Source organism: Ambystoma mexicanum, chromosome 1q (genome assembly GCF_040938575.1).
Source record: "Ambystoma mexicanum isolate Mex_15411 chromosome 1q, UKY_AmexF1_1, whole genome shotgun sequence".
Taxonomy (NCBI): domain Eukaryota; kingdom Metazoa; phylum Chordata; class Amphibia; order Caudata; family Ambystomatidae; genus Ambystoma; species Ambystoma mexicanum.
Genome location: NC_090922.1, coordinates 576,563,752 through 576,583,695, shown reverse-complemented (window position 1 = coordinate 576,583,695; position 19,944 = coordinate 576,563,752). Strand labels below are relative to the sequence as shown.

The window sequence follows — 19,944 nt, the reverse complement described above, 5'->3', positions numbered from 1 at the left end:
TTTTGCCTGCTACCAATGCTCCAACTACAAGCAGCCCAGTACATGTGCTCTCTTACACTCTCCCCTCACAGGAAGTAAAACACAGAGAAGGCTATGATAATAATACCCTGCTATTGATTATGAATACAACACATGCTATCTTGAATAAGTCTAACTGTTGGTTCTGTTCCCATTTACCCCAACATGGAGGAAAATGAATGGGTTGGTATGTGCAGCCTTTACCACTTAATACTGCATGTTATGCATCACTAAGAGCGTTATTTTATGGAAAGTGGAATGACAGTGATACTGGTCAGTTGGATGGAACAAATATAAACGAGTTTGGAGGAATATTATTGGAACCGGTGGGTTGTTCTATGTTTAGCGGTACAAGAAAAGTAAACAAGGTAACATTAAAACCAGTGGATAGGTTGTTTGGGACTCACAAATCCCTAATCACTTTTACCATGGCTCCAGTAGGGAACAGAGATGTTGTGCCTCCCTCCTATACTATTAATTATAGTGCCTGTTCCATCCCATTTTGCTTACGGAAAAAGGGCTCCTATCCAGTGGGAACATTTACTAGATGCATGAATACTGCAGTGCTCGAGAAAGAAGGGGAACCACTATACATTGGAGGTTCTGTTTATTTTGTATGTGGAGATCAGGCCTATCCATGGTTACCTAGAACTTGGAAAGGGACTTGTTATTTAGGTATACTTTTCCCTGGTGTATTTCTCTCTAAAACGCCTGAAATAGCAAAACTATCCCGATCAAGACCTCAGCGACATAATACCGCAGGACTGATTGCAGGCGATATTGCAAAATCATTTATACCATTCTGGGGTCAAGCAATACATTCATGGAATATAAGAAAACTGTCTAGGGTGTTAGAAAAAACAATAAATGAAACAACAGATATACTCTATAATATGGCACTAGAAGAGAAAGCAGTTAGATTAATGACGCTTCAGAATAGAATGGTCCTTTATCGTTTTGGCTGATCGTGGAGACGTGCAAAATCGTGGGGTCAGCATGCTGCGTATTTGTAAGTGACTCCTCCCCCACAATATTTGAAGCAATCAAGAAATTGCATGTCCTAAGTTCTGATATTCATGACCCACAGGTAGCTGGAATCTGAATATAGGTTTATGGTTCTGGGAATTATTGCGATCATGGGGATGGAAACTAATTGCAATATTGATCACGATATTTGGAATCCTTATGTTCTGCTGTTGTTGCATACAATGCATGCCAATCCTCTGCTCTCAGATTGCAAATGAATGTGTACACGCTATAGAATGGAGACCTCCTTGCGTATTAAATAGAGGTGCACAACATGAAAATGAAACAAAGAATTCATGTCAATTAACATTTCTGATGATGATTATAGCAGTATCAGTAGATCAGAATCGGACACATGGTCAGATGAAGATGTGATGTATGGATGTTGCTCTTGGGTTACGGCCAAAAGGAGGGTTTGTTAGTCCAGAAATGACCCTATAATATGTATAGTATGTATGTTATGTTGTCCTGAAGTCAATCGCATCATGTACCAGACATCACCCACACGGAATCATCAATGTATTATGAGTAACCAGAGGGCGTCCATTTTGTGTGAATAACCGCCATTTGCTTTTTTCTTTTCTGTACAACCGCTTTGCAAAATGTATTCTAAACTTTGAACTCATACACGGTGCGAGGCCACAGCCTGAATGCTGGAAGGCCAACACAGACAGGAATGTCAGACGATACAGAAATACATTGTTTTCCTCCCTCACACCGTCCTTGAAGGTGAGCTAAAACTGTATCTAATCAGCAGCCCAGGTGCCGACCTGTCCCGCAAGCTCTGTAGCAATAACAGTTAAAGCATGAACTATATTCCTTCTAGCGGTACTCCTTCGCGGAGCCTGGTATTTTCTCCCCCAGAACTGTCTGGCCTTGGTACATGAATAGAAACGCACAGATAACGTGCTAAAGAATGTCTCACTCCTACGAACATGATATCCTTGCTGTACTAAGGGCTCTATGTTCTCCGTAACAAAGAACTGTCTCTGCTACCATTACTAGAATAAGTATATTTAGACTAAATAAGGACTTGTCATAACGTGTCATAATTGCCATGATTGTCAATCATCGAACCCTAGCCTGAAAGATACATTATGGGCGGTTTGAATTGCCTTCAAAGAGATTGCATGTCATGTATAAATATTGTTGCTTGAGCGGTGCTCGCTCTCTTGCGTCTCACAAGGTCTGGGTACCACACGTTGCGAGACGTTAGACCCCAGTCGGCCGACTGAGAATACTTTGAAATAAACCAGACGTGTTTGGAAAACGAACCTCGTGTCTGTCGTGTCACTAGCATATGGTGATTGTGCCTTAGTTTCCATATGAGGTATCTTTACGTCCTAGCAACTTGACATAGCCATCTTGTTTTTGGGCCTTTGGAGCGGGAGTATGGTGTAGTTGTTGAGCGTTTTTTGGCTGCCCTTTGCTTTGGCAGCCTTGGGAGGCATTCAGCTTGCCTGTGTGTAGCGGTGTTGTCCCCTACGCATTGGATATGTCTATCATATTGCTAGCCGCCACGCTCTTAGCTGAACCCAATAATTGCACTATGCCCCACTGGTCCTCCCACGGGCACTCTCATATGCTTTCCTTAAAGAATTGATCATGGGAAAGGGAGAATCAGTGTGGGTGGACCATGGAGCTCCCCACCCAACTAATTGCAGGTTCCGTCTCCCTTATCCCCCAAGCTGGGAGTGCTCCCTCCAGATTCCTCCTGCTTGGTGCTGTGCCAGGGTATATGAGGCCCAGTGAGACAGTGCAGTTATTCTGTGGAGGTACACTGCAGATGAAGCACTCTCAAAGTAAGCATCTAATTATCAGGCAGTGGCAGCACTCTGTGCTCTGTGCTTTCACTCCTTGTCACTGCTGTCACTTTGTACAGTCAGTTTAGCACACTTATTAACCAGGTTTACCAGTGAGGCCAACTGCCTGCTTGGGTTTGCGGACTCCTTGTCAGGATTTCGTTCTCTTCTGTGGCACCAGCTCCTTGGGGGTCCTCTTCTCCCCCTTATAGTGTATGGGGGTGTGTTGTGAATGATGTGGGCTTCAGGTGGTATGTATTTAGACTGCTTGTCGTCTCCTCAATGCCGTGAGCACTCCTTCTGCAATAATACGTGGGTGGCTGGCTCCTCTTCGTAACTCCCTCCTACCGGCCAATCTGCACTGCATACCGCTCTGTCTTGAAGTGAGATGCCGGGTTGCCAGAGCCACTGGGGGTCAGCAGCTCATCTCTATGCGGGGCGTGTGGGCTCACCTCTTCTTCGTCGGACATCCCCTCTGCACCGTTTCTCCGCTGCCGGTGCTTGTAGATTCAGCGATTCCCCGCTGTTATATTAAACAGCTTCCCCTCGGGAGCTTTGACTCTGGCGCATGAGATTGTGGCAGGCGCTTGCATTGGCTCCTGGCTGCTGTTGCTTCTACGCTCGCTGCTGCCTACTTACAGTCGTCATCTTGTTTCCTTTGTTTGGAAGCGCAGCTTCGGGAAGCTATCACACAGTGGGCTACCGTGCTGCGTCGTTCCGCTGGCCAGGAATCCTTCGCTCTCATATTCCGAAAGGTCCTTCAGTGTTCATAGTTCGTGCCAGCTCTGTGTTTCTGCCTGTTATTGTCGGATTTTGTAGGATCCGGCAGGTACTCCTCTTAAAGCAGCCTTGCACCATGGCTGCTAGTCATGCCCCCTTTGAGGAACTTTCTAGTTGTTCCTGTCAGGCTACCCAATCTGCTGCATGCAATGTCCAACCTCTAGCCATAGTGTAGGATTTCTTTCTACTCATCACAGGCATTTGAGTTTTAAACTTAGACTTGTAGTCATTGGTATTCAATGTGTCTTTCCGGGAGAAGACATATCTACGGTTATTTGTTTGTTTTTGTGTTTTCCAGGAGTCCACTTGAGAAAAGAAAGACATCAAAACGTTCTAGGGAATGTGACAGGTTGTTGGAAAGTGTTTTTATTTACAAATCAATCATAAGGCAATCATAATTGAATTAATATTCAGAAACATAGAACGTATGTCAATAATAATATGTGCCTCATTAATAGTTTGGCAGTATTACTTTAAGAACTACAGTCAAATGGAATTACTGTTACTGTATGCACCAAGCATGCAGTTACTTGAAGGGTCTTCATGAATTCAGAGTCATGTAGATCATTTATTTCATATTGTCACTCAAAATCGGTGTTTCCGCATCTACCCAGGGATTCCTTCATACCCTCATGGGTTTCCAATCTCCTTTTGCTTTTACCTCCTTCCCACCCTTCGTTCTCCCACTTCTCCTCAAAGGTCCTCTGTGTGCTCTCTAGGCTCACCAGTAACCACTCTTTTGCTTCAGCTCTGCTTGCTAGCCTCCTTCCTCCAACCTCCAACACCAACTGAGTTGGAGCATGAGTTTATAAAGGGATTTGACACCCGTGGACTTTGGGGAAGAGCCTGCACCTCTGTCCCAATAGTAGTAGTTCTCTGTGATTGGTTACTCTCCCCGAATTCACTGGAGCCCAACTGCCTGAGACAGCAGGACCAAGCCTGCATTAGGCGTGCCTGGCATCATAGAGTCCACTCCTTCTGTCTGGCCATGTATAGAGGGTCCAGTCCACTTGTCTCCAGAGCTTGTGGTTTTGCTGTTGCAGTGTGTTTTAGTAAACTAGTAATGCTAGACTCTAAAGGGTGCATCTGCCCAAGTTAATCCAGCAACTCATTGTCCCTAACGTCGAACCTGGGGCCAGCAAATAAAATACCTGTTTGGTACGTGTATTTTAGTGGTGCGAGATTCATGGGCCACAGTGGGAAGGAAACTGCTGCCAGTGGTTCCTACACCTGCTCTGAGTTGCGGGGTTCACGGATTGCAGACGGGTATTTTGTCAGTGTTTAACACTGACACGCTCTGGGACACGGGGTTCGCAGGACTTCTCCTACCTTGCAAACATGTCCAACTTGTTCCCTATGCCTCGGGTCCTTGTATTAAGAGGGTTTTGGAAGATAACTGAGCTGCTTACAAAGTTGGTAGTTGTTTTTCTCCTCCCATGATGTTGGGTCTAACCATACCAAGCATTAGAGTGCCACACATTCCGAAAGGTTTTAGCTGATACAATGTGATAGCCCCCTGCTTTCCAGTGGGGTCCAAAGGAGGGTGACCATACCTTCCAAGTCGAACACTCCCTCTAGAACCCTTAGAATTCAAAATATAAGCATTCATTAAATCTTGCTTTGGGAAAACAATGACATATGCATTTTACAATTACTGACAGCTTTCATACTTTAGATTGAAATATATGTATGCTGAAGGAGACCCAAAATCATTCGTATGGCTCAAACCATTTCAGATCAAACCGCAATCACGAGCAACCACATTTCAGGACAACCTGGCCGCTTGCATCCTTTTTGATGATATGCGTGGAAGTGGTGCTCAACAGTCATGCCCATAACAATCAGATCAAGCCAGACTTTGAAAACCCAACTGAAGTGTTTGCAAGGGCAACGTAATGAAAGAAGCATGGCTGGGAAATATGTGTTCTAAATGGACCAGTTTCAGCTTGCACATCAGGAGCTATAATCCAACGTCCAGGAAACAAATGTTTTTGCAGTATGAAGAATTTGCATGGGGCCTCATCAGTTAATTCACAGTGCAAAACCAGTTGCAACAAGACCCTAAAATGTTTGTGCCCGGCGTATAGATAAGTGTGAAATTAAAATTGGTAGGTCTTCTGTGGAAAAATGGTGTGCCTTAATCCAATTCAACGATATTGGCAGACCAGTCTTCTAAGGTAATAAAGGCAATGATAAATCCTCAGTATGTACTCCGAGATCCTCAGCAGATACTAATCCACCTGCATAAAGGAACAGAGAGGAAGACGGAAGGGGAAGCAGTTGGCACCCAGGTGAGCTGTCGTCTGGCTGTGGCCAATCAAGGTACGGTCAGTTGGGGACTGCACCAAGGAAACATAGCTCCTGGCAGAGGTGCACCTAGACCACCTAGCCCGGAGGAAGTGCAGAACTGGTGACACCATGATGGGGGACCCGTCGGAGGGGAGGAAGGCAAGGATGTCCCTCATTCAGGCACTGGCCACTTTTTAACACACTCTATTGCACCAGGGCTCTTTGAAATATTTTGCATGGGCACTTTTCACGTGCACTATGAATTTCCTACTGTTGAAAAAGAGTGGTGGTACTAAGGGAAGGTGTGTTTAACTCTTTAAAGCTTTAGAAAATCCTGCTACGGTCTAGCACCCACAATTACAGTGGGTGCCATGAGAACGTGGCCATTCACTTTCTGTCTTGCCAAGTCGTAGACAGCCAAGTCTGGTGCCGGCAAACGGTTAAGCTGTTCTTTTTTGACGTACTTCTGTTTGTTTGTTTGTTTATTATTTCTAATGCGCACCAAACCCAAGGGTAGCAGGTCGCAACAACAGGGAGATGCAAAGCTTACAATGCTACAGAAAGGTCATGGCCATACAATCACAAAGTAAAATATAGACAAATGTACAAATGATATACAAAACAGGTCCTGGAGGGCAGTATTATTACAAGGAAATCTAGGGTCAAGTAGATGAGGTGAAACTATTTAGTGGTCGGAGGAGTAGAGCAGGTTCATGTTATTCTTTCTAAAGTAAGAGTACGGTTGGTCTACTCTGAGCTCGTGTGGCAGGGAATTCCCAGGTTTAGCTGCCTTCACAGGGAAGCTATTACTGCCGATTTTAGCAAGTCTGAATCTCGGCACCATGAGACAATTGGCATTTCCAACTCTTGACGGCCTGGTGGTTATCGTTTTCTTTAACCTATCTGAGAGGTAATTTGGGGCAGCATTGTTTAAGGCTTTATGGGTCATGGAGGCAGTTTTTAGCAAGATTTTACTATGGATGGAAAGCCTTTTATGTTGCCTTCTGATAGAGGATATGTGTTCTCGTTTGTTGATACCTAAGGCAGATCTTAAGGCATTATTTTGAAGAATTTGTAGTTTCTGAATGATAGCTTTATTGGCGCCACTGTGTAGGGCGTTACAATAATCTAATCTCGATAGCATTAATGCTCTAGCCAGGATCATGCAACTATCATTGGACAGGAAAGGTTTACCTGCCCTAACGAGCTTGCAGGTGTATGAGGTAGTGGAGGCCAGTGATTTCACCTGTTTGACAAACTTCTATATGGCTTTTTTTATTTGCTTACATGAAAGGAAAGGATTGAGTAGTGAAAGTGTTAACAAATGAACGCTAATGCAGGCAGGATACTACACTCATCGATTCGTTGTGAGTACGTCCGTTTCTTGAGTGTATGAGTGCTGAAATAAAGTAACGACGATTTTTGTTGAAACACCTATGGAGTGGCTTTGAAGCATTAGATGATTCGAAATGTGACTCCTGAAAGTCGGAAACGTTGGTAAATGTCCCAGGGAAGGGGCGTGAGCAGGCGCATGGCAGTTGTTAATAAAGGCATGCAAGGCCTTCCCTTAGGAATCTTTCTTGAGCCGATTTCAAAATGTATAGCAGATGTTGGAAAGTGGTTATAGGCTTTAAAACCGAACTCGTGACACTACAGGGCTGAGAAAAAGTCGTTTGCTGCTTAGTGAAGACTTGCTTTGTTTGTTTTGCTTAGATTACAGTGGGCAATACTGACTGTGCTCTCCCTATGCTCTGGGCCCAGAAAACGAACACGGCCGTTGATGTCTTCATGGTGTTAACTGATAACGAAACAAATGTGCGAAACACCCACCCGACTGTTGCCCTCAAGGAGTACAGGGAGGTAAGCATGTGTTGCTTTTCTTTTGCGTCAAAGCATTACAGTAAACGATTTCAATTGTGTCAATTCGAAATTGTGAAATAAGTGATAAACCAGTGGGCTATACAATTGTGTGCAAGTGAAATCTCCCTATGTTAACTACCACACAGCATAACCACTTTGCCACCCTTTATTCAAGGAACTTGACCCCCAGGGTCAGTGAAAGACACCACTTCTCAGCTTCATTAATTCCTATTGCTCATTAAAGGAAGGGTGAACTCACTTTGTTCACCAGTCGTTATAGCACACGCTCCACAACACACATGTACGAAACCTTTCTACACAGCTTCACTTACATTTTGAAGCACTTATCCGCACGACCCGTATGTTTTCCCCATGACCGTCTTGTGATAACGTTATCTCAGCGGCAATCTCGCTAAGGACGACTGCCGAGGCGCCTTTAATATGGACCACACGTCCCTGCTCATGACGTATGCGACCACTGGGCCAAAACGTAATCTTGGTGGATTTGCGTAATCAATCACGTGTCAACAGACACAGACACAGGCAGAAGACACTTTAGCGTTCTATGCATATTGTTTTTGAAAAACGGAATGTTAATGCCTAATGTTCATTCCAAATCGCTATAAACAGTGCTATTAAAGTATTTTGCGTACGTAATGGGCGGTTCTTGTATTTCTTGTCTCAGTCCTTATTCCTGCATACATGATTGAAACACGAAAAATGTGCACAGAAAACAATTTTCAGGGAACAATTATAATGCTGTTACATGTGGGAGAACCTTTGCCATAAAAAGGCAATTGCCAATATTATTTAAAACAAGAAAATATACTGTACCAAATAAAAAATAAAAACAGTCCATCGTGGCTTGTCAAAAAAGATCAACCTCAGATAACATGTTGCTTCTCATTTATAACACTGGCGATCATAAAACGGCTCAATAAACACTGTGCGTGGCTGATGTTTAGACTTCCAACCATATAGTGCTCGCTTTTCATTTCTTTCTTGATATAGAAATGTACTTACAATTCCTATAAGGCAAAGTGTCATTTCAGAAACTGCTTTTCCATCCCATACTGTGGTTGCTGGCTTACAAAAGATTTCGTTTGCTCATGTATCATGTGACATCATAGCCACAAGATTAGCTATGCCCATGCCCTGTTAACAATCCAATGTTGACAATGTCAACTTGCAGTGTGTGTAATGTGTACCAGTGTTCAGATTGTTTTTAGGAAACATTATCAAAATATATATAAAAAATAGTATTTTCATTGTAATACATAAACAGTACAGGTTTTTCTGTATGATGTGTTGGCCTTTACAAGTTATGTACGCACCAAAAACCTCAATCCAAAAGGGAAAAAGGGAGTAAACATACTGGCACATTATTTCAAGTAATGAATATAAAAATAATTATTTGTTTAATCCAAAAACATCATGATGCATAGTAGTAGCTATGCGGTACTTGTAGCGCTATTTCACAGAGCCTCATCGTGGAGCTCCATCTAAACATTTCATACCCTTTTAAACATCATGTTCTGTATCAAGACTAAAGAGAATGGAACATCTGAATGAAATGTCAAATGGTTGCACATGGCAAGCATACCCATGCCACGCACGAAAGCATGATTCTAAACACTTCACTTGACAGTGCTAATATCACAATAAATAAAATTGCTCGCGCTCCCATGAGCATGCTCAACTTTACTGTGATAACATTGTATTCTCCACTGTTTTCTCAAAGAACAAGTTTATTTTCAAGCTTGATATGTCTTGAACAATAATCCATACTTATTGTGGGGTACATGTGTTTGTCCAATGTTAACAATGGGATTTGAGAACCTTATCTGAGACACAATTGGTAGGTCTGTAACCCTTTGTTGAAGATACCACAACACCTCTTACAGCATTATAGCCAAATCTTGAAATGTTAGCGATTACGTGGATTAAGTTCTTCATTCTATTTTCTTGTCCAATGCATCCATTCTCTGGTACCAAGTCACAATGTGTACTGCCACACCACTATGCAGCTTTACAGATGGCGTTCAAAGCAGGGAAGAGGTGGAATATCTAAAATGTAACCCACTACCGCCATGGCTTGGCACTGATTTTTGATAACTTGTTCAACATACCACTATACACAATAGCACTTGCCCAACGAAATAAGCCGGATGAACCGCCCTAGTTGACTGTTGAAGTCTGAGTTGATGTGCCATCTACCCACATTTAAATATAAAATGCATTTGTCAAAGGGATGCAAGCTCCATTGGCATGCAAATCAATGCCCCCACACAGACGTGGTGACTCCTGCTCGCCAAAACCAGATGGTGTAAATCCACACACACCTGTCAAGCAACTGTCCAACCTCCCGTTCAAAGTCACCTCACATCACCTTAGAGATCAACAGAAATGATGAACAATAACAGTAATTACATCAGTTCTGTAGCCAGCGCCAAAGGAGTGTGCTTCATAAGTCCTCTATTTACAGTCAGTTGAATAGTCAAAGGTTTACAAGCTTCCATGGCACGCAAATATCTACTGTCACAGGCATGCTGTCTCGTGCTAGTTAAATGCAGGCAGTGTAAATAAAAAACTTATGTGAACAGACCATTCCGGCTCTTGCCAAAGGTTTCCTCACATCACCTGTAGAGCATCACAGACAAAAAACAATTGCATGAGCTCATGGAATTCAGCCGAATCGTACACAGGGTTGTGCCATAAGTCCTAGAAGATGAGAAAGCAGTTCGCTTGTCACAGTCAATTTACTACTCCAAGGGATACAGTGTTCAATGGCCTGCACGTATCTGCCCTTGCAGAAGTTGTGCCTCGTACTGGCCACATACAGACTTTGTTAATACATGAGAATATGTGAAACGACAGTGCAGGCTCAATCTAATGCACGCCTGGCATCATTGACTGACCACTGCAAACACCGAACAATCGCATCAGATAACTTAATTAGGCTGAATCTTACATTGGGGAGTGCCTCAAGACATTGTGGCGGTCCGGAAATAAGGGTGCCGGTAGCAACGTACCGGCACCCATTACAGACCATCACACTAGAAGTCTGCGGGCAGGGGACAATGCGCCCAGCAGTTCTGACCGCCAGGCGCAACAGCACCCGCCTGTAGAGATTTCATGGAAGCACCGTTAACCAACAGTGCCGGTGCTTCTGTCTCCCCACTCCTATGGAGTCCTATGGGGATTAACATTTGCCAGCGCCGGGACTTGTAATGTCCCAGTGGCACTGGGATGTCAGGTGTCGGTAAAGTGTTGCTAGTCCAGCTGCAACCCGCCGGAAGCACCATACTTTCTTTGGTCATGGGCACGGACATTTGAGTCTAAAGTAGATCAGTGTCATGAAGTCATAAATATTGCTCCTGTCAAAGTATTTCCAAGTTCAAATTTATTGTTGAATGCATAAGACATTCAGGCTCATTATGAGTCTGGCGGTAATACGGCAGTAATTTCTATTATCGCCGTGGTGTCAGACAAAATCACAGCCATATTGCAACTTGGTGGTAACAGTAATTCTGTCCAGCGGAATTACTGGCAAAACTGATTCCCTGCCGGTAATTCCACCTGTTTTCAATGGAATTACTGTTGCCGCCGTACTTTCAGCACTAATTCTGCAAGTGGAAATAGCATAATCGCCAGAATGGGAAGCACGGCAGTGGCCATTTAGCAAAACTCTGTCCGCCCTGAATCCACGACTTCCTGTAGCCATCCAGACCCACAAGGGAGGGAAATTATGTCTCAAGAAAAAGCCACGGGGAAGGTGTCTGATCTGAGGCTAAGGAAGCAGAAGTTCAGTGAGGCTGAGCTGCAGGTCCTCACTGACGAGGTGGTGGACCATGCTGAGGAATTATATGGCTGCCAGCATCCTAAAACATCTGGTCAAAGGAAGGCAGCTAGCTGGTCAGGCATCTGTGACAAGGTCACAGCTGTGGGCACAGTCCCACGGGCCGGTGAAGACTGTTGGAAGCAGTGGAACGACCTGAAGGGCAGGGTCCGCAGCCTCCTATCTAAACACTAGCAGGAGACACCGGCCACAGGAGGCGGCACTGTGGACCCCCTTGTTCTGATCCCGTGGGAGGAGAAGGCCAGCTCCATCCTCCACATGGAGGGGATTGAGGGATTTGGGAGTACCAAGGTCAGAGTTAGCAGCCTAAGAAAATCTGGTGAGTTTTAATGTCCCCCCTATCCCTGACAGTGCACTGGCCAAATGACCCCAAGCATGTCTCCGTCAGCATAGATGGGCCCAATGGACAGGGGAAGGTGCCATCACATGGCAATGCACCCAAAGGCAACACCACCCAATGCGTATGAAAGCAGAGCAGGGCTTAGGCATTGACCACATCAACTCCCATGACACGCCAGCTCGAGGGAGTCTTACAAGGGCTCCCCCGAGCTGGCATGTTGAAGCCTTCCTATTGTAATGGAGAGCGCCCTGCTCCCGTGCTGGAGCAGGGAAGTCATCATTTCAACAGAGCACAACTGCCAATACCAGCAGCCTTTGGAAGGCATTGGCCTGCAATCGACCATACCCATCAGACCACATAGGTATGACGTCCCCCCACCATTGAGCAGTGACGGGTACACTTTCAAGCCCTGGTGGACACATAAGTCCAACTCCTGCAGGCCATTCGAGACTCTGTTCAGGGTGCCTCACAGAGGATAACAAGGCCAGGGACCAGGACCGACGACAATCAGCTGTTACATCTGCCGCCCTGACTGTCATGGACAGAGGGTGAGGGAGAAGGTCGAGAGCATCTCAGCTTTTGCTGTGACAATACAGGCCAACATGCACCTGACTCTCCAATGCATCCGGGGGCCTGAGTCGGACCAGTCCACCTCTGTCACCCCCCCACCTGGTATCTTTGCCCAGCACCCCAAGGCGCTGCTACGCCCACCATCTGGCTCCAACGGTGCGGAAGCAGGCTTGTAAGGGCAAAGGCCTCACAAGGGACTGTAGATGGCACTCTGTACATAGGCTCAATGGAGATGGGGGTGCATGGGTGTTTTGGGGATGACATTTTGGGGAGGGGCTAGGTGGGTGGGGGAGGGTGTGTTAGGGGTTGGTGTTGTGGGGAGGCTGGAGGTGGATGGGTAGGTTGTGTTGGGAATGGTGTTGTGGGGAGAGGGAGGTGGGTGGGTCGGGTGTGTTGGAGAGGGCATTGTGGGGAGGGGGAGGTCGGTGGGGATTGTGTTTGGGATGGCGTTGTGGGGAGGGGAGGTGGGTGGGGAGGGTGTGCTGGGGATGGCATTGTGGGGAGGTGGTTTGTGAGGGTGTGTTGGGGGTGGTGTTGTAGGTATGGGGGAGTTGAGTGGGGAGGGTGTGTTCACATTTATTAATGAAATAATAATTCACTTGAAGCACTCCTGGGACATTCCTCGTTGTGAACATGTGTTTAATTCATAACGTGACTAGATTTACATTGGGGCATAGCATGTTGATATCAGTGTGCTAAATAAACAATTGTCCTTCAGTTCTTGCAGAGCAAGACGTCCATCCCTCCCTCTTCACACTCAATGCATGGCTGTATAGCACCCAAAGGCAGTGAGGTCTCCTCTTCCGGGGTGGCATGTTCTCATCAGGAGGTAGGGAGACGTTCCACCCGAGTCAAATGTTGTGAAGCATGGCACAGGCATGAAAAATTTGTCCGACCTTCTCTGGCCTGTAGATTAAGCCCCCTCCAGTCCGGGGTAGGCACCGGTAACCAGCCTTCAACAGGGGATAACCAGAGGCGTGCAAGGGAGTTAAGCGAGTGCCCGGGGAGGACAGGTGGACAGAGCCCAAGGAGGAGAGTGTGCAGGGGCAGAAAGGTCCACGTGCTAAGTGCCAGGAACGAACTGGAAGGGTTAAGGGGGTGCAGGCCCAGCCAGGCTAGTGCAGGTGGGAGGGAGCCAAGAAGGCCAAGTGCAGGTTGGGGGTGGGCGGTCAGAGGAGACCAAGTGCAGAGGTAGACTGGTACGGGAGGGCCTGGTGCCCTGTTAGAATCTGAAGGAACTAGACAGCCAGTCAGGAGGTAGAGGGGGACAAATAGCAGGGGTTGGGGAGAGGTAAGGAGGAAGAGAAAAGGCAGGACTTGAGAAGCTTCTGGAACTTAAGGAGATCCGGCTGTAGTCTGCGAGGGGCAGGGAGGCCACTCCAGAGGGAGGCACCTGCGAGGGAGAGGGATCTGCCCCCCACTCTCTGCTTTGATAAGCATCTGATCTGCAGAGAGTTGGAGCTAGAAGACTGAAGGTCTCTAGCTGGAAGGTATTTTGGTAGAGAGAGTTGGCAGGCCCCAGAAAGCCTGATGTATGATGCAGAGGGTTTTGAACTTGATCCTCGCAGAAATCGGGAGCCAGTGGATATGATATGGCATTTGTAATGCGCCTATACACAAGAGTTTCAGATTTTAGGGCTGGAGAGGTGTGATCCTTGTGCTTGAGGCCATGGATAATTCTCTTCTCATAGGCACTTGTTCTTCCCTCGCCAGACTTGATCCAGCCTACCAATCCTTCCTTATTAATGGCCACTCCATCCCTGTCTCCCCATCAGTAAAAACACTAGGTGTGTGCCTCAATTCCTGCCTCAACATATCACGGCCCATTAATGCCATCACATCCTCAGCTGCTTACACTACCACGCTCCTCAACGCCTGCAAACCCTTCCTCTCTACCAACAATCGTCTTGCAATCGCACGTGCCGTCATTGCCACCAAATTGGATTACTGCAATGCCCCCTTTGTGGGCACCACTGAACATAACCTCAACAAACTACAAGTGATAAAAAATAATGCACTCTGCGCCGCCCTTGACCTCCCCAAACGGGAATATATCACAGCCGCTAGGAGGAAGGCCGACTGGCTCCCAGTCCATGACCGCATCAACTTCAAGACCCTGGCTATTACTCATCAGTGCCTCTCCAACTCAGCACTGCCCTAGCTTTCGCAAAGACTCTCCCTCCCGACTCACTCAATGCCCACTCGCTCCTGCAACAGCCTCAAGTTCTCTGTGCCTAGATTCAAACGAACAAGTGGAGGAAGCTCCATCTTCCCTGTCAAACCCGCCCAGCTCTGGAACTCCGTACCACCTTCTCTCAGATCAGAACCATCCTACAAGTCCTTCTGAAAAGAACCTTAAGACTTTATTATTTAAGTAAGTTGCCTCATCTACCTCATCCGTACTGTCTTGATATACTTCCTACTGTCATGTACAGATTTGTCGATACTCTTCACTCATGTAACCAGCGTCCAGATGCCTGCGGCCTTGAGTGCGCTTAACAAATGAAAAATAAATAAATAATTACTTTTAAATTCAGGCCTAGGAAAAGGATGAGATGGAAAATCCAGACCACATCATTAACACGTGGCCTGTCAAACGATGGTGATGTGGAAGAACCGTTGCAGCAATCTAAACTTCAAAGCAATTTTGTCATGATGGATGCCCAGGTGCAGTGGCCTCCATTCAAGTTAAACACAACTTCGGAGCCGTAGAAGGTGATGAGAGACCATTGCTGTCCACAATCTGTCCTCCTCACCTGCCATTATCAACAGAATATTTAACCGAATTCAGATCCGAAGGAGTGAAAAAATGTACACCTTGTAAGGCGTGTTTCAACATTCCACGAACGTTTTCCTACTATCACTAATCATATCACAGCGAGCAGGTGTATCCCTGCTCCAGTGAAAAGAAGAGCTGCAAGACATTATTGATAACTAAGATATAGACCCAGACGACAACATCTCATGTGTGGAGGAAATTACCATTACATTTGAAGCTGGTGAAAGTAACTTGCTAAATGAATGAATTCTGTGGGAACCAAAATATGGAGGTCCTCATTCCACGTTTGGCTGTGTGGGGAAAACGTGGTGGCTGCCATTTCTTTGTGCAGGAACGGAATTACCACAATTTTTCCTGCACCAACCAATTCCATTTTTTGGCGGATTCACCGCTGGTGGAATAACAGTGTGGTAAATCTGCTGATTTTTGTAGGAAAGTGGCAGATTCACCTCCAGGTTATTACCGTAAACTAATTACACCGACTGCAAATCCGCCAAAAATTCCCATGGAGTCCTATGGACTCCAGAAATGGAACAGTACACCGCCCTACCACCACTTATAATCCTGTGGTAAACTCGGAGGACCAAGTGGCGGTAACAGTAACTGATTTTGGCATTAATTCACCAAATTTAAGGTACCTGTAAGTAGGGCTGGGCAAAATTTCCGTTAGTGGTGCAAAACAGGTGGCTTTCACCCCTGATTCCTCTTCTGCCTGTTTTGCGAAATCAGGAGTCTTTTTCCCAATTTTCCCTACTTTCGCTCCACTGGTGGATTGCTCGCCCCTTGTTGAATTCAAGCAGGCATTTTGCAAATTTTGTGCGCCAAAGTACGCCTGAAATACTTCCCGCCCAAACCCGATTCGATTCACACTGTCAGTTTGTTAATGTTAATCAAAACGTGAAACTTTATGTGGCATCCTATGATTCTTGGCGCTGTGTTGTTACTTACTAGAAACCATTAAAGAATAGTCAATGTTAGGTGGTTGTGATCGGTTCCCTTCTATTCTCATGTCTCTATTGGTTTTTTGTGACCAATATTAGATAGTGTGTGCCAATCATTTAAGGGGAACAGACCTGCTGCCTAGCCCTAGCTAGTATAAATATGTGTGCTTGATCTGGTGTGTTCAGTAGCAGTTGGCTGCCTCTGCATCTGACCTATGCACAGCTGGCTTTGGTACCCGCCGACCACGCCTACTTCACTGCACCTGTACTACTGCTGCTCCTCATTTCATTGATGAGCATGCTTAATTAACACAGTGTTATTATCTTTTTGTATTTTTCATGCATTTGGGTTCTGAGTACAACTTGTATATCTCTGATCCATTTGGGGGCCGCTTGTTCTTGAGTTGTGTTGTGTCATGCTTCCGCATGGCCCTTTCTCCACTTCCAGAGAAACGTGTGTAGGGTGGCAGGGCCAACTTGTGTATTTGTCAAGCATTTGGGGGGGGCGGCTTGTTCTTGAGTTATTTTGTGTCAAATTTCCACATGCCCCTTACACCACGTTCATAGAAAGTGGGGTGGCGGGTCCAACTTGTGCATCTCTCATGTGTTAGGGTGGCTCAACTGCTAATAGTCTTTGTATGTTGCATTTTCACAGGAAGTGAGCAAATAAATCACATTGCCACCTCCATGTGCCGTATGTCCACTGCACTTGCTGTGACAGATATAATCAACAGATATGTTGATGCTCCTCTTAATTGCTGTGTGTCAACACACTCCATGCCTGTGTCAAAGGTGACAAGTGGCATTGTTTGCCATGAGAAACACAGATTGCGGGGTCACGGCAGTACTCACGCAGGGAGCCTGCCCCCAAAAATAAACCGATGAACATCAAATGCACCATGTCTGGCTGAGGACTCTGAATACTCAGTACTGGAGAACCTTTCTGTGATTGTAGAACATGAATGTCATTTGAACAGCGTCTGGCAACCTCTGCAACACTCAGCATCAGTAAGCATATACTCCCATGCCACTGGCAACAATCACATGCACACAAACTGATTGCAGCAGCACCCCACCGGTGTGGGCTTACTTCACAGCTGACAAAGCGAGGAGCAACAATGCGTTTTGTTCTTTATGCAAAAAGGAGGTGAGCAGAGCAAAGGGGGTAACATCTCGCGAAAGATGGCCCACATGAAAAATCACCAAAAGTCAGTATGGAGTCAAGCAGGCAGGAAGAGGAGCATCACTGATAGGCCGCTAGCACAGGATCAACCAATAAAATGTGTAATGACAATAGAAATACACCCTACAGGCAACATGTGCCACGCAGTGTTTACTGAGGTTTTGGAGAAACAAACATCTTACGATTGCAAACATCCCATTGCCCAGCAACTCGAGGCTCTCACAGATAAAATGCTTGCTGTTGACCTGCTTCCCTTGATGTCATGTGCTGTACAAAGGTGGACAACTCAAAGTCGCCATTATGTCTCAAGGGTTGCAGTTCCGGCTCTTTATAAAAAAAAAGGTTGTGAAAGAGGTGCACAAGGCACTGCAAGCGTCAGAGGAGAAGTTGTACCTCACCATGGACATGTGGGCTAGTGTGCAGAGCACTGACTACGTCACTGTAATGGCAGACTGGATCACCTTTCTTAAAGCTCTCACCCTTGCTGAAATGCTGCATTGCACTCACAAGGTATGTGCATACTTCATCCGCTCCTATATAGCTTGCTCACTGGAATTCCACCCTCTATATGGTAGAATACCTCCTTGAACAACATTTTGCCATAATCGACTATTGCATGGCACTGCGACAAGCCAAGGCATGAGGTGGCACTGTTCTCTCGGCAAGCTTGATCGGCATTGTCTACAAGGTACTTTGGCCTTTTGAGGAGGCAACTGTGAGGGTAAAACATGAGGAAGTGGGCCTGCATGAAATCCTGCCACTCATTGTTCTTCTTGAAAGCAGCCTGGAGAACATGCAGCGTGGGTGCACAGTGCAAGTCGATGCACAGGGTGAAGAACTGGGGACGCTGCGCAGGAAAATGTTGATGTGCTTGCGGGCTGACACACACATCTGTACAATTAAAAAAAGTGATCTATACCTCACCACCACATTTTGGACCCACGGTGCTGGGAGCGTGTGTCTGCTCTTTTCCCGGAAGAGCAGCCTGCTTCCATGTTTTCCGGGTACAGAAAAACATTTGAAGACAAATTACATGGAGTCTTGCTCAACGCAGGCAGTGGTGCCGCCTTGGCAGTCGAGCGTAATGGAAGGTCTTCCTGTGGGGGTGAATGCAGAAATCTTTTATACCTATACTTATGAGACTCTTTGGGGATGTGTCTCATATTGAGGAGGACAGCCCTCGTGCCAGGGCATCAGAGACTGTAGCGGCATATGTACAAGATAAATGCATGCACATACAAGGTAAACCCATCCAATACTGGTAAGGATACAAGGATGTGTGGCCCCCAACTAGCTGCTGAAACCCTTTGCATCCCCCAGAGATTGTCACATCAGAGTGTATTTTCAGTGCTGCTGGGGGGATAGTGACAGACAAGTGGACATGTTTGTCTACAGCCAGTGTTCAGAGACTTACATTTCTAAAAACGAACACGCCCCGAACACCCAAAACCCCTTTTCTTCCACCCACACCCTTTCAAGATGGATAGGCCAGCGGTGATGGGAATGATGAGTTGCAGTGGTGAATTATATATTCTCAATAATTATAGGGCTGTGAATTGTGTTTGAATTCCTTTCTTGTGTTTGACCCATTACTTCTCGAATTGCTTTATTACATACCTTGCCTTATTTTGTCTTACCTTACAACACTACAGTGTTCTATTCAAAAGCAAAGTGTTGGAAGTGAATGTAGATATATTAGTATTTAAATAAGATCCAGATGAATTCCATGCGCTATGGTTCAAGAAGTTTTATCATCAGCATCATACACTTTAATTTGGTTGATCAACCATAAAAGTATAGAAAGAAAAAAAGACAATGGGCCTCATTACGACCCTGGTGCTACCCGTACCGGTAATCCCTTAGCGCCTGATTACGAGGTCCCTTTGCGGGTTGGAGACTTTAACGCCTGCTTTTTGCAGGCGTTAAAAACCAACCCGCAAAGGGACCTTGGTGCTAAGTACGGTGCCGCAATTTGCGGCACCGTACTTAGCGCCTTCCCCATTTCCATTGAGCCCTATGGGGCAAAAATGGGAATGGGGAAGGGCCATGGCGGCATGGGGAATTACCACCCCACCAACCTCGGAATGGGGCGGTAATTCCCCATGGCAGAGTCAGTAAGTTACCGGCATGGACCATGGTGCTATTAGCACCATGGTCCAACGCCAGGGTCGTAATGAGGGCCAATGTATTTGAATTAAAACCAAGGCAAAACTTGATAAAAATCAGCATATCAAAATTAACTTGTCCTGGAAAAACATTAAAATCCAACATAACCAGAGAACAGAAAGTTATTACTATAAATTACTAGTGCTTTATATTATAAATTCAAGTATTTATACTGACAAGGCAAAATGAGGAGAGGCTACTGCCCGCAGCCTCATCTACCGTTAACAGATGTCTGATTCCGGGGTTCTCTGTAGTTCTTGGACCTTTGCGCTAAGTAACCATGCTCTATGTATGTAATGAGCCGTTTATCCAACCACCTGCACATCTTTAC

At 45.8% G+C, this 19,944-nt stretch overlaps 1 protein-coding gene across 1 annotated transcript in view; it reads left to right on the top strand.

The window, feature by feature from the left end:
- The window catches only part of RO60 (Ro60, Y RNA binding protein), an 820,045-nt gene that overhangs the window by 722,520 nt on the left and 77,581 nt on the right, over positions 1-19,944 (top strand). Inside the window, exon 8 of the mRNA XM_069641073.1 lies at positions 7,629-7,775. Coding sequence (XP_069497174.1) covers positions 7,629-7,775 — 147 coding nt within the window. The remainder of the gene's footprint in view (positions 1-7,628; positions 7,776-19,944) is intronic.